This window comes from Harpia harpyja, chromosome Z, assembly GCF_026419915.1.
Source record: "Harpia harpyja isolate bHarHar1 chromosome Z, bHarHar1 primary haplotype, whole genome shotgun sequence".
NCBI classification, from domain to species: domain Eukaryota; kingdom Metazoa; phylum Chordata; class Aves; order Accipitriformes; family Accipitridae; genus Harpia; species Harpia harpyja.
This window is the reverse complement of record NC_068969.1, coordinates 44,548,652-44,563,847: the sequence shown is the minus strand read 5'-3', so window position 1 is coordinate 44,563,847 and position 15,196 is coordinate 44,548,652. Positions and strand designations below refer to the sequence as shown.

The 15,196-nt window shown below is 39.2% G+C and overlaps 1 protein-coding gene across 9 annotated transcripts in view; it reads left to right on the top strand.

Moving 5' to 3' along the window:
• BDP1 (B double prime 1, subunit of RNA polymerase III transcription initiation factor IIIB) overlaps positions 1-15,196 on the top strand; it is a 57,191-nt gene that overhangs the window by 39,555 nt on the left and 2,440 nt on the right. For 8 of the 9 annotated variants that reach the window (XM_052777951.1, XM_052777955.1, XM_052777953.1 and 5 more), the window contains 11 exons: positions 672-755; positions 1,428-1,659; positions 3,188-3,345; positions 3,989-4,130; positions 4,713-4,899; positions 6,135-6,195; positions 7,742-7,931; positions 9,421-9,637; positions 10,541-10,583; positions 11,441-11,738; positions 14,590-14,830. In XM_052777951.1, the coding sequence (XP_052633911.1) occupies positions 672-755; positions 1,428-1,659; positions 3,188-3,345; positions 3,989-4,130; positions 4,713-4,899; positions 6,135-6,195; positions 7,742-7,931; positions 9,421-9,637; positions 10,541-10,583; positions 11,441-11,738; positions 14,590-14,830 (1,853 nt within the window). Of the gene's footprint in view, positions 1-671; positions 756-1,427; positions 1,660-3,187; positions 3,346-3,988; positions 4,131-4,712; positions 4,900-6,134; positions 6,196-7,741; positions 7,932-9,420; positions 9,638-10,540; positions 10,584-11,440; positions 11,739-14,589; positions 14,838-15,196 lie in introns of all 9 variants that reach the window. The other variant, XM_052777956.1, reaches the window with a different exon arrangement.

Below are 15,196 nucleotides of genomic sequence, written 5' to 3'. Positions count from 1 at the left end.
AGTCAGTTCCTAACACTTCATCTCTGCTGCTTCTTCCTCCTCATGCTCTTCCCCTGCTCCCATCTGGGGCAATTCCTGTGGGGTACAGTCCTTCAGGATAAGTCTGCTCCATGATGGGTCCTCTACAGGATGCAGTTGCTTCAGGGAATATCTGCCTGCTCCACTAAGGTCTCTTCCACAGGTTACAGGGGGATCTCTGCTCCCACGCGTGGAGCACCTCCTCCCCTTCTTTCCTTACTGACCTTCGTGTTTGCAGGGTTGTTTCTGACACTTTTTCCCTCACTCTTCACTACTATGCAACATTTTCCCCTTTCTTAAATCTATTTCCCAAAGGTGCCACTGTCTTGGCTGACAGGCTCAGCTGTGTCCTGTGGTGGGTCAGCTGGAACTGGCTGTGTCCAGGGCAGCCCCCCTGCTGCCAACACCTTGCCACCTGTACCCAGTACGCTATTAAAGGGAATAATGTTGCTGCTCAGTGTTTTTACAATAGTTTGAATTTAGTAGGTGAGGATTGCTGTCTGTCTACAAGCATCTTGATCCATGAATGGCAACAATTTAAAAAATATGTACTTCCCTATATTGATGATAGTGTCAAATGCTTTTTGAATATGGGTAAGTGGATTTCTGGTTAAGGTGCTTGTGACTTTTAATGTGTGTGAACAACTTTGCAGGAATTAATGATGGAAGCACTGAAGCTGCCATGACTTTACTTGCAATGGGTGATCCTATGTTCCAGTTAAAAACAAGTACTGAAGGTATGATCTGATTTATGCGACAAAGCCTTGCTTGTATTTTCTGGGTCCACCTAAGGATGCATGGAGCAGTGGCTGCAAAGCTCTTCTTCCACATGCCCCTGCACAGCAGGAGGTCAAGAGTCTTTTATGTTTTTAGTCCTGCTGAATTGTAACACCTAGTGAGACTAGGCAATGCAGGTTGTCTGGAAAAAGGCACCTTCCTGGATATTGCCAACTGCATCACTGTGCTGGAAACGTGTTTCTGAGACCTGTTTTAGGAAGGACATGTTTGAATTAATCTGGTCACATAAATTGGACAAAAGAAAGGAATCGGGCTTAAATGACCATAACTATCAGTGGTCTTTTCAGGCCTTTAACGTGACGCATAGCCTTTTCTGCCTAACTAGCTACAACCTGAAATTACCTGGGTTTAGTCTATTTTTTTTTTTTTTTAGACTTTTATTTAGAATTTATTATTTGCTTTCATTGGTTGAATATTAGTTTCTGCATTCTTACTATCAAAAGTGTGATCTTAGGGACTGCATTTACCAGGGATTTGAATTTGCATCTTTGGAGAATGCAGACTTTGTTAAATGAGGTTTGAAGCTGAACATCTGTAAAATAGCTTTATGCACATGCCAAACCTGAGTCTTTTAAATTATGCTTTTCTATTCTGTTTATTGTTCTGACCAGAATGGACACACATGTTACCCGCTAAAGATGAGTTGGACATTGCCAATAGCCTTGTAACCCATGCCTACTCCAAACAAAATAGAACTTCTAGTCAATATTTACTTTCTTCAGACACTTCTACCAAGGAATTGGTCCCTTCTGAGGATGGAAGCAACATTAATGTAGAGGATCAGAGCACCGGCACAAGAATAGGTGTCGAAGAATATTTTGAGAAAAATGCTACAGATACCAGGTGAAATTACTACTTCATTTTCTTTAGGGAGAGAGATCCTCTGACACTGCTTGGTTTTGCTAGGTTCTTTCTGGCATTTTTATTGAATTGCAAGCAGTCTTGCTTTAGTGAATGTTTCTCAGTTTCTGTAATTTGGTATGTAATCTGGAAAACCTCTCTTGTCTCTTTCTTGCAACTTTTGTGAGATGTTGGTATATAATTTTGGGGACGTAGAATTTGTTCTTCACTCCTGAAGTTAAGTTTACCCTGGTAGGGGAGAAAAGAATATTCAGGCTTAGTTGCTGTGTATCACTGTTAATTATGAAACTCATTTTCCCAAAGTACTTCACAGCTAATCAGGCCAAGGCAAATTGCTTAAGTGTCACTGCTGCCGTGGGATGTACATCAAAGATTTAGAGCAAAGGGATGTCAAGGAACCAGTTGATCTTCTATCATTATGTTTTTTAATGCTTTTTGTTTTTAATTTTGCGCAAGCATTTGTGAATGTTGAAACAGCTTGATAGAACACCTTTTCAGAAAAAATCTGCTGGTGATCATGTATTATTTGAAAGACTATTTAATTTGTTGATTGCTTGAACAAACTATCAGATTATATTCCTCTAAAAAATTATAATCAAATATATTTTAAGTCCAGTGGTTCTTTTATTGTATTATTAATCAGAACTTACTACCGTGTGATCAGTGTTAAATTTCTGATCTTCTCATGTTTTTTAAATACTTCAATTCTCATTTTTTTCTGTAGGTAGGGAACATCCTAGTTTGCAGTATACCTGTGTCCTGATTTCGGCTGGAATAAAGTTAATTTTCTTCTTAGTAGCTGGTATAAAGCTGTGGTTTTGATTTAGGATGAGAATAATGTTGATAACAAACACACTGGTGTTTTAGTTGTTGCTAAGCAGTGCTTATACTAAGTCAAGGACTTTTCAGCTTTTCATACTGCCCTGCCAGTGGAAGCTGGGAGTGCACAAGAAACTGGGAGGGGACACAGCCAGGACAGCTGACCCAAATGAGCCAAAGGGGTATTCCATACCATATTACATCATGCCCAGTATATAAACTGGGAGGAGTTTGCCAGGGGGCACCACAGCTTGGGGATTGGCTGGGCATTGGTCAGCAGGTGGTGAGCAATTGTATTGTGCATCACTTGTTCTGTATATTCTCTTAGTAGTAATAGTAGTATGACTTTCCCTTCCTTTTCTGTCCTATTAAACTGTTCTTATCTCAACCCACAAGTCTTACTTCCCCCCCCCCCGCTTCTCCCCTCCATCCCACTGGGGGTGGGGGGAGTGAGCAAGCGGCTGCATGGTGCTCAGTTGCCAGCTGGGGTTAAACCGTGACAACCTGCCTGTTCCAATTCCCAGATGATCTTTATTTTTTGTTCTGCCAAATAGTCTTCTGTCTCCTCTGCCACCTGCAGCCTGTATTTCAGCTCTTCATTATCTCATCTATTCCATCTCTCATCTCTTCTCTGCACTAACTGTCAAAAATCAAGAACTATATTGATGGCATTTTTCCTTTTTATTTGCAGTGATAGCTCTTTGCCTACAGTGAATAGTATGAGACTGACAAGAGGCAGACTCCTGAAGCCTGAGGCAGCCTTTGGAGTATTGAGGTCCAATGAAAACATAATTCAGGAGTCACTTAATACAAATGTACCTGTGGAACAACTGGAGCAAGTTGAAAGTGGTAAGCCTGTTTCTTATCCTAGAGTTCTGAAAATGGTTTCTTCTGGTGGATTCACTTCTCTTCATGAAATGAAACTAAGCTGGAAGTCTTCACCTTCTGTTCATGTTCACAGATGATTTGTCACGACTGTAATGTGGGGCATCCGTGTATGGTATAGTTTTATATATAAGCATACCTTTCAGTATAAAATTAAATGAAATCTGAATAGCAGTTTTTCCATGCAGGTCTTAAATTACCTGGAAAGCCCTTAAATTACTGGACTGCCGATTACAGAAATACAGTACAATACAATGTACTTTTTTCTATTATTACTGTCTTTCCCTTCTATTAAAACCAGAAGGGAGATATACAGAATTGTTTCCATATTCTTAAAGCAGTTACAAAAAAAGGTGGTATTTAAACTCTTAATTATCTTCATATCACTGGCAAAATGTACAACATACCAAAGGCAAGATAAGACATATATATACATGTGTACATATACAGCAAAATTGTTAATTATTTTGTAGTGTGCTTATATATACACATCTACATACATACATTTTAATATACAGAAGCTTATATGTAAAAATAATATGCATATGTATGTACACACGCACACACACAAAATATTCTTTTAATTTTTATTTTTATATATCTTAAGAGTCTACAACCCTGGGAGGTACTGCTGAAATGCAGAAGGTGGAACTAGAACAGGTCAGACCAGCTGCAGGTGATTCTTCAGTTCTTCATGATTCTGCAACTAGAAGTGTAGAACTTATCAAGCAAGTAGATGAAACTGAGAGGTAGGAAGGATCACCAGTTAATACTGACTTTATTCTTAAAGTCTCTTAAAATATGCAGCTGAAGTGCATGTGTAGTATGTGTCTGTAATGGAAACAGTGTGCTTACAGATATTGTGTGTGTTTATGCACGTAGGTGTACAGTTTAGACTTTTATTTTTAAGGTTTTTCTCTCTTGCATGTTGTCCTGCAGCTTTTGGAGGTAGAACATTAACTTAGTTTGCTCTTTCAGAACTTAGTAATCACCTTGCTGCTTAATTGTTTCCCATGAAACTATCTGAAAGGAAATGTTAAGGAGTTGATCAATTTAGAAATGTTAATGAGCTTGTAAGGCTTCCTGCTCGGTCATGCTTTTAGTAGTAAAGTCTCCATTAGTGGTGTTAGGGACGCTTTTTCCTGAAATACTTTATGTAGGCTTGTTTGACAATATGCCTTCTGTTTAGTAGAATGATGTAGTTTTTAAAGAGGTGCCCTGTTTCTCTGTAACTACATAAGCTTTATATTAAATAATTAATTATACAGAATTTAGCCCATGCACAGGGTATCTTCAATTGGTTTCAAATTAACTAGATACATACCTTACAGAACAGAAAAAGAGATGAGAGATGCTTGTGGAAACTCAGGAGACTTGAGAGCTATAAATGCATCACCAAAACCTGAAAAATCTCACCTTGGAGTAGAGGATTGTACAAATCAAAGTTCTGTGGATGGATTTCCTGAGCAAAATCCTTGTCCTCCTGAGCACAATATATACACAGTCAACTTTACTCAGGTAAAGAACTTTAATTACAGTCTGGAAGTGCCCAGTTTCTGAAATTCTGTAAAGGAAGAGGTTTTCAGTGCGAATATACTCACCCATTTAAAGACCTGGTACTTCAGCTAGTGAATGAAGCTTTCTTTTTTGCAAAGGCATAACCAAACTTAATCTGCCAGACAAACTTAATCTTTGCAAGCCTTGGTTTATAGCATTTCAACAATAAGAGTGATATATATAGATATAGAGAGAGAGAGAGAGAGATAAGGAAAATTTTGAGCAATTTTTTTAAAGTTTTGATGGAAGAAGTTACCTAGGACTCAAGTATTCATTCAGTCTGACCTCTTACTGTTATATTTGTTTAAATTGAAACTAAGTTAAAATGTTACTGCTGAACACAGCATTTTCATTGTCACCTTCATTTGCTTTGTTTAAAACAAACTTCATCTTTTGCTATGCTCTTTTCCATTTATTTCAAAACCCAGTTAAGAGTTTTACACGCATATTATCATGGACAATCAGTATGTCTTTCACACCCATTTCTTTGCAGTGTTTTGTATATCCTTGTTCTGGTATAAACAAGTAGTATCTTATTTCTTCATGAGAGAAAGGTTCATTCTCAGTTTCATCAAGTTTTCTAGTGTTGCCTGAGATCAGTGTAAATGCAGTTACGGTGGAACAGCTGATGGGTAGTAGCTTGTTTCCCCAGTGCAACCTGTTGATGTGTCAAGGCTGATCTCATGTTAGAACAACGTGCAAGAATGATTTGGCTCTTACAGGACTAGCAGAGAGTGTGAGAAGAGGCAACCTGCCGTAGAGTATTCTTGGTTTTAGCACAGGTAGATGCCATAAAAGGGAAGGGATAGGTGAGTTGCAAAGCTTAGTGTTTTTCTTTGGCACTCAGTGGTTTTGTAATGGTTGGGGGAATTTGTTTCCTTAGTGCCACTGAGCAATTTATTGTGTGAGTCATCTCTGACAGAGTTGTGCTGTAAGAAGTATAAATTTATTTTGACAAACCATCAATACAGACAATGAGCTGCATATAAATTTTATATTGCCCATGTTTCTTGTCTTGTCAGGCTAATATCCTTCAACCTAGAATAACTAGAAGTAAAAGCTAACAAATGCAATTATGATGATGTCATTAGATTTTTTTGGCTTTTCAGCATTTGACATGCTTTGTATCTTTCCTGTTTTCCAGAGTTATTTCTGAAATTTATTAACTTGTTTTATTTGAAATGTGTTATTTCTAGAACGAAGTTTGTGCTCAGGATGCTCAAAACCAATGTGTAAGCAGCACAGAAGAGACTTCAGGTATAATGTGCTAATATTCTAAGTTAGCAAAAACCCACACTTGTGTATCTTGCGGTTACTTGAAGATGAATAAAAAAAATTTAAAATGTTTTCATGGACATGATTAATCAATCGGTTTCATCAACAAAAATAATGACCCACAGCATAGTGCCATTTCCCTCCCTAGCTTCTTATCATTACATTTCATTAACACAAACTAGACTTGGGAAATTTTTGAATGGTACTTCATTAAGTTTAAGTATCAGTGGAAGGGAAACTTCTTGCTCTCTCCTCCCTGCTGTTAGCTCCTGCTGCTTACCTCATGCTAGGTTTAGCAGTTGTTAGAGCCTTTTATGAGCCTCTGACTCACACGTCAAAAGTTGAACATGATGGAGAGAACCTGTGTAGTTTTCCACTGGCTTAATGAGCTATAGTGGCTCATGAAGTTGTGGAGTGCATGCTAGTGTCAGAGTTGTGTGAGTAGGAGGGCTGGGCTGTGCAAGTGTGGAGCAGGGGAGAAAGAAGAAGAGGGGAAGAAAAAGGAAGATGACAACCAGACTTTTCTTTTTAGCTGTAGTGAGTCAGCAGATTAATGCCTAACTGATTAGATGTGATGAAAGGTATGAAGGTGATGGCTGCTTTTGCCTAAAACAATTTGAAATGGAGCTGGTTTGAAACCAATACTTGTCTAAGGTATGGGAAAATTGCTGTGTCAGAAGCCCAGAATACTTACTTTACATGGAAGCTGCAGTCCAAAGTTGTAACTCCTGAGCATATGCAAAAGATAGGGCTAATACTTCCTCTTAGACATCTGTTGTTAGACTGTTACTGCAAGGATCTTGGGACAGAGCACCTTAAATCATATTTCATTAGATAAAGAACCAAACTGAGTTGAGGTTTGAGTAATAGCAGCTTTACATCATCAAGAATGAGAGCTGTCAAGTAATGGAGTGGCACTGTTGTTTTTCATCTTCTGAATACTTTATAAACGTTTTCTCCTTAAATTCATTCTAACGGATGGCAGTTGGCAGTTATCTGTTCGTGTCCATCTGTTGACAAAATTATTTACATTTTTAATTTATTCAAGACTATACTCGGGTCCTCTTCTGCAAGTCTGCAGTGAGGGGAAAAATCCTTGTGTTTGCCATCAAAATGGCAGACTCCTGCCATTTAAAGAAGTTACTTTTAATACCTGACAGTTGCAATTAAAGACAGAAGGCCATTTGACCACCATTACCCAAGTTTAATTAAACTGCAAATTGTTCTTTAATGCTAGAACACCCATTAAAAAAGCTCCATCCCTACTAGGCATTTTAATATTCTTCATTCTGAATGGTAATCAGGACTCCACTGCAATGAATAGGCTCCAGGGGATGACAATGCGTATCTCGTCTAAGAAGAAAGGAGGCATATTGTTTCACGAATATCCCCAGCACCTTTTTCCATGGAAAAATGAGTGCCTAAAATTTAATTACTCAAGGTAGGGAGAGCGTGAAGAGAATAGTGTAATTTCAAACTTGAATAACAGATTTTTGTTATTTCTTTTATTTCCCTGAAAAAATTATAGTAGTGAACGATGATCATAGAAGTCCAGAGGAGGAACAGACATTCATTTTAACGTTGGTGGAAATCCCAGCTGACTCAAAAGAGTTTGATGCATCTGATTTGCTGGAACAAACTCCAGAACCATTACTACCAGCCCCAATATTTATCAGCCCAATAAGTACATGTGAAACAAGCATGACTGCAGTGGAAAGGTAAATGTTTTATTTTTGAGAAAAGTGAAACAGTTTTTGTGAACCTTGATTGTTCCCAGAATGTGCATTATAGATTAGACCTTCTCAAAAGAAGAAATGCAAGAGGAAATCATTTTGGCAGATTGGTCAGACAATTAAGAAAGTGAAAAGGGCTCTAATCAGATTTGAGAAAGATCTCATCAGTGGTTTACAATTAGTGTTCTAGTTAGCTGGGATTTTGGTGTCAACCTTAATTGTGATTTATCCTCTAGAGCAAGTCGTCTTTTTTAGTAGAGGTCATTTGTCCAGCCTTAGTCTATTCTGCCATGGATACTTAGAATGAAAAGTAATTGAAATGAAAAATCTAAGCATGTTTGCATTTCAACATTATGAAAAGTAATTGAAATGAAAAATCTAAGCATGTTTGCATTTTTACATTAGTTTAACAGTTTTGTAAAGTAGCTCTGCAAATTAATTGCTCTCCAAATTTTTAGTGTCAGTGGTCTTCTGGAGAACATGATAATCATTGGACATAAATTCAGATATCATTCTCTTGAGTTTGTGCCATGTTCAAAAGGCAGAAGAGCTGAAAACTGAAACAAATTAATTACTCAACAGAATAATAGCTGGTTTGCAGTACTGTGATACAAAGGGTTTGAGTTTCTTTTAGGAGTACTCTTCAATGCAGTGTAACAAAATTGTTATTTCAACATTACAGTTGAACTAAATCTCTTGGTCAGTTTGGGAGGAAAAAACCCAACATCAAAGGAAAAAGACATTTTGAAGAATAGGAATTGTTGCAAAGTTGTAAAAAATACTATTGCTATATTAATGTAAGTCCTCAGATCATAACTAGCAGTGTGATGCAATTCCGCATCATTGTGGAGGACCTTGCCCTATGACATCAGATGTTCATGGCATTCCCTTAGTTATTGAAAGGATAGGTCTTTGAGTGAATTTTGGCTACACAATGTAAGAATTCTAACTCCTGTGGAACTAATGATGGACAGAATTGCTGATAGGCAGAATTAGGGTGCATCTTCTGTCTCACTGTTCCCTTACTGCTTTACCCTATTTCCCTAGTCTCTGATGCTTCCCTAGATGTCTTGCTGTCTTTTGAGATCATACTGGGGGGAGGGGGGAGTGGAAGGGTTTGGGGGCATGGGGATGAAGATTCAACTGTTCATATAAATAATAATGGATTTTAGGATTTTCTAGGGCAGTTAATCAGTTGTCGTATTTTTACATTTTATGAAAATATCAAGTGGAAATCAAATAGAACAGCTTCTAAAGTAACTAGATTCAATTATGACAGAAAAACTCAATTCTGTAATTCAAGATAGCACAGCAAAATGTTTCTTGGTAGTAAATAGTACATTTGAAGCTAATATTGACATTAAGCAAGAAAGAGTATCACCATGGATTCATGTGTAATTTCCATACAGAAATGTTATACAAAGTAAATTTTGGCTTCTTGTACAGTCACAATAATGACTTTATATATAAACAGCACCGGATCCTTGACAACTGCAGCTGATGAATTTGCTGCACCTTTGAAGAGCAGTATAGAAACAAAACAACTAGAGAGTGCATCAGTAGAGCCTGTTCCAAATTCGCAGACAACTCAAAAAAGGTCAGCTGCTGAACTTGAAGTGAATGATTTTCCTCCTGCCAAGAAAACTCTGTCTACTGTCGCTGTGGAAGGTAACTTGGAAACCACTTACAAGGTGAGAAGATAATTTGGTAAGTGAGTATTTATGCATAGTATAGATGCATAACACGTAATAGAGCATTTTAATTATGTTTATTGTTTAACGGTATCACTTGCTTAAAAATGTACTGCCTGTACGACTTAAGGGCAATCAACACCCACAGATTGTTTTTTATTTTGAACTCTACAACAGTTTGGGGGCTGTTGATTTAGTACTAATTCTTTGGGGAATCTGTAGACTCAGGTTTTTTTATTAGGCTTCCTAGTAGGCAGACTGGTATATGTCTTACCTGGTTCATTCACCCCACAGCCTTTCTGACAATGACATTACAGGAGGGGAAAGTCTGGATGTATATTGGATGACTGGCAGACTGTCTAGGTTCACTGAACAATGTTACAATTCCTCATGGTGTCTGTTACATGAAGTTGTTAGATATGTACCTACCGTTTTTTAACATAGTGGGTATTAGTTTAAAAGAACAAGCTGCAAATAAAAATTGGCCAGCATATTTCCAGTTTCCCTCTGTGCTTTTAGAATATGACCAAGCTTGTTGCAGTGACTACCACTGTTTTTTTGTGAGTAGGCTAAGACTGTGTAGTGTATCTGTGTGAGGGAATGGGTGATAATTCCCCACCTGATTCAGAGAGCTTTTCTAGGAAGGACTGGATAACAATCCTCTTCCTTCTTTGATCTCTCATCTTGACATCCTTGTCTTGAGTCATTTGTCATAAGAACTCCTTGAAAAGCCTGCTCAGGAAATGAGTTAAGTGATGAATGAAACTGTACTGAAGATGTAGTCTTCTGTATCACTCCTGTTCTTAGAACTGTATATGTGTGATATGACTTTACCAACTTTCATTGTCTTTTCTATATTGAGAGAAATAGAGAAATAACTTCTTTTTTTCTTTTTAAATACAGGGTTATTCAATTAAATCCACAAATGCTCCAATGATAGCTTCTGGTAGGTAAACTTAAACTCCTAAAACAAAGTAGAATGAATGTAAATGCTTAATACATTACAGTTGAATACTGGTTGTCATTGTGCTAAACAGTCCTGTCTGAGGCTATCTAACATAAAAGAAGAAACAAATTTTCCCAGTAATACCCTAATACCACCATTCCATGTTTTTTGCTATAAATTAGATGTGTTGGATTACATAAATGGCTATTAATTTAATCATGATTCTAGAAACATTGCTGTAGCTGGTCTATTTGTGAAATTGGGAAGTTTTTTTGACTAAACATGATACCTTCTCTTAAGCAAGTATGTCCATCTGTTGGAGATGCTAATAACCAAAGGTATTAACTGGTACTTTAACCATACTATGCCAAAATAATTTCTTTTATTTTACTTTGTATTTGTCTCTTTAAAAAATATATGCACAATGTAATTGAAAGCTTTGAATTGTTTGAAATCTGCCTCTGAAGAATCAGAAAGAAAGCAGAATTGCTGACAACGCAATCCTTAGTGATCTGTGAAGGGTTTGGAGAACTACTTTTTGCCCCTGAAAAAGACTTCAAAGGGAAATTGTAGAAGCTTAAACAGCTAGAAGACTTGACTGAGTCCTATGGTGTGCTGTAAAGGGGGGGGGGGGGGTTGCTGTAAAACCACACTTCTAGTCTGTGACTTGTAGACCATGAACTTCTAATTCTTAGTGGTGACTTCAAAAACAAATGTCAAAAAAGCTGAACAAAAATTCAGCCCTTCTCTTCTAATGGTGCAAGCCATCTTGACATCACACGCATCTTTTGGGCTGTTGTGTTATCACTGAAGTTAAGTAACTGAAGTCCTTGAATGTCTTTCAACTCCTTTTATAGGGAATCCTTTTCAAAAAACACAGGCTTCAGCAAAGGAAAAAGAAGTTAACTCTGTGTTGGTGCCTAAGTCTATGTCACCACTGGCTGAGAGAAGCCAACTTCAGACTTTGGAGAACTTAGGGAAAGCACCACTTGAGAATTCAGCATCCAAACAGGAAGAGGAGGTGATGTCTAGATTAACCTCTAGCAGAAGAGCAGAAATAAGTGGACAAGGAAAGCAGGGGGATGTCCATGAATCTGGACAGTTGGAACATACTGGAAGCCTAGCATCATCATCTTCAAAAATGCCATTACTCAGGTATTTATGCAATAATGTTCTGTCAGCCTCTTCTGTAAAAAAGACCTTGTTTCCTGTTGTGGTTTAACCCAAGCCAGCAACTAAACACCATGCAGCCACTCATTCACTCCTCCTCACTCCCAGTGTGATGGGGAGGAGAATAAAAAAAAAAAAAGTAGTAAAACTCATGGGTTGAGATAAGAACAATTTAACTAAAGTAAAATAAAATATAATAGTATTAATAATAATAATAATAGTAATGAAAAGGAATATAACAAAAAAAGAGAGAAATAAAATGCAAGAAAATACAAGTGATGCACAATGCAGTTGCTCACCACCTGCTGACCGATGCCCAAGCAGCAATCTGCCCCTCCCAGCCAGCTCCCCTTGCAACTGAGCATGGCATTCTATGGTATGGAATATCCCTTTGGCTAGTTTGGGTCAGCTGTCCTGGTTATGCTCCCTCCCAGCTTCTTGCCCACCTGCTTGCTGGCAGAACATGGGAAACTGAAAAAACCTTAACTTAGGATCAGTGCAACTTAGCAACAACTAAAACATCAGTGTGTTATCAACATTATCCTCACACTAATTCCAAAACACACTGTACCAGCTGCTGAGAAGAAAATTAACTATCCCAGCTAAAACCAGGACACTGAGGTTTTTATATCCTTTTTCCACTTAGTATGACAAGAAGGGCAGTACCATTGTTTGTGACCTACATGGCTAAGAGCTACAGTATCTATCCCCTTCAGCAAATTAGAAAGGATCAAACTGTCTGCTTTGAAATATGAATTATTTTATTCATTAAATGAGCAAATTGACCAAGGGACACTACTGATGTATGGTATGTCTATTTAAACACTGACATATGCCTCTTGTGAGGTAGACATCCATTGGCTATGATACAGATTTAGGATAATTGTTGTTTTCCATAGCTCAGTCTAATGTTGTGACATAGGCACCAACCCACTAGTTTTGATTCTTGTCCTTCTGCCAATGAGATTTGTTACTGGTATAGTACTCAACACACTGGATTTTTAGGACTAACTTAAGATGCGTCATTTCCCCAAAGGAGTTTCAATCTTGACAGCTCAGAGGATATTCCTCTTATCTATCCATCTGACTGTGGATTTTTTAATGTACCTTTCTATAACGTTTGTTTAAGTGTTTGAGTTCCTGCTGTCTATTGCTCTTGTGCTCACTGGTTTTGGTTGTGGTGCTTCACTGGTCTCTTCTGATCGTGTCTGTTGTCGTTTCAGCCCAGCCGGCACCACACAGCCGCTCGCTCACTCCTCCCCCCCCGGCCCTGGTGGGTTGAGGAGAAAATATAAAGGCAGGATCGTGGGTCAAGATAAGGACTGGGAGGGATCACTCACCACTTATGGTCACGGGCAAAAGACACGCTCAACTTGGGGAAGAAACAAAATCAATTTAATTTACTACCAATCAAATCAAAACAAGGCTATTAGGAAGTAAAACCAAACCTTAGAACACCTTCCCCCCACCCCTCCCTCCTTCCCGGCTCAACCCCACTCCCAGTTCTCTCTCCCTCCTCCCCCCAGCAGCGCAGGGGAACAGGGGATGGGGTTGGGGTCAGCTCGCCACACCTTGTCTCTGCCACTCCTTCCTCCTCGGGGGGAGGACTCCTCACTCGGCCCCTGCTCTGCTGTGGGGTCCCTCCCATGGGAGACAGTCCTTCACAAGCTTCTCCAACATGAGTCTTTTCCGTGGGCTGCAGTTCTTCCTGAACTTCCCTGGCGTGGGTCCTTTCCGCGGGCCGATCTTCAGTCACAGGCTGCTCCAGCGCGGGCTTTCCCATGGAGTCACGGCCTTCTTCAGGGTCATCTGCTCCCCCGCTCCCCTCCATGGGCTGGGGGGGGACAGCCTGCCATCTCACCACGGGCTGCAGGGGCATCCCCTCCTCCGGCGCACCTCCTCCCCCTCCTTCTGCACTGACCTCGGTATCTTCATAGGGGTTTCTCTCATGTTCCAATCCCCCTGCTCACTGCAGGTTCCCCTTCTTAAATCTGTTCTCCCAGAGGCGCTACCGCCATCACTGATTGGGTTGGCCTGGGCCAGAGGCTGATCCGACTTGGAGCTGGGGAAGCTTCTAGCAGCTTCTCACAGGAGCCACCCCTGCAGCCCCTCCCCTGCTACCAAAAAAACCCATGCCACACAAACCCATGACATGTCATTTACTCTTTCATTATGCTTGTGTGTGTACTAAAACTGGTTATTTGTACCTGGGACATCCACAGGAATTGGGTTGATGACGCATTAACATCAGAATCCTTGCCTTAAAGTTTACTTTCTAAGTTGTAAACTCTTAACAACACAAGAAGTTGGTACTCTGTGTACTTCTGTCGTTACTGTGACTTCCTTAAGTTCACTGGTACTAGGTATGATGCTGTTAATAGGCTGAAACCCTGCAGCTGGTAGTCTTCTTTCCGGTGTTTAAGACAGTCTGCTGTGGCCCCATCCTTGGGAATCAAGTTTCTTTTTCCATTTATTACATGAAGGATGCTTTTTTTAGTTTGTTCCTTTAGGAGTATGTCCCCATTCCTCTTGGAACCTCTTTCTGAAGATCTGGTAGCTTGTTACAGGCTCTGGTTTGGTAGCAAATATTAGGTTTCTGTTCTCAGGGTTGCAGATTGTCAAGTCTCTGTAACTCTTTGAGAAAGTCTTGTACCAGAATATTCAGTAATACAAAAGCCTTTCTCAGAATCACTTTTTGGTTTTTCTTAGCATTTTCACAGATCTCAGAGGTGTGTGTTTGTTTCCTGTGTAATGAATTGGGCTCCTGTAGTATTACTTACATCTTTGTTTTACGGAGCAATCCTATGACATCCTGACTGTATTTTTTTTTCAACAGGGGTGGACGAAAACCATTGGGATTTTTATCTTTAATTTGCAAAAAAAGTAGTTCTGAATCTGCAGAAGATGTCAAAGGGAATAGAGGGAAGATCCATAAACCTCGGATTGTGACTCCAAGGCTAAGTCTAAAAAAACCCACTCCATCCTCTAAGGATGACAGGGAGTCTTGTTTCCTTCCCTCTACAAGCACATCATCATCTGTGGAGGATAAGAATGTAGCTGCTGATGCTGCAGTTACGGTATGTGGTATGTGTTTACTTTTGAATGCCCTTCCATTTTTGGGATGTGAAGAACAGTGAATTAGTTGTTTCAGGAGTGGGTAGGTAGGCATGTAGTGTTCATGTTTTGAGAGAGGTATCTGCTCCAGTGAATAAATCCTGACTTGTGCATGTCTAGGAAACTTAAAAGGGAACTAAGTTGTTTCTTCTCTGCATATACATCTACTTGTTTTGCATTTTCAGTAAACTCTGAATTTTTTGGCTTAACTTCCTATCTAAATTGGAAGCTCAAGTGCATATATATATATACACACACACATACATACACACACACACACTCTTAAACACACAAACAGATTAAGACTGTTAAGAGCAGCCTTTTCTTTT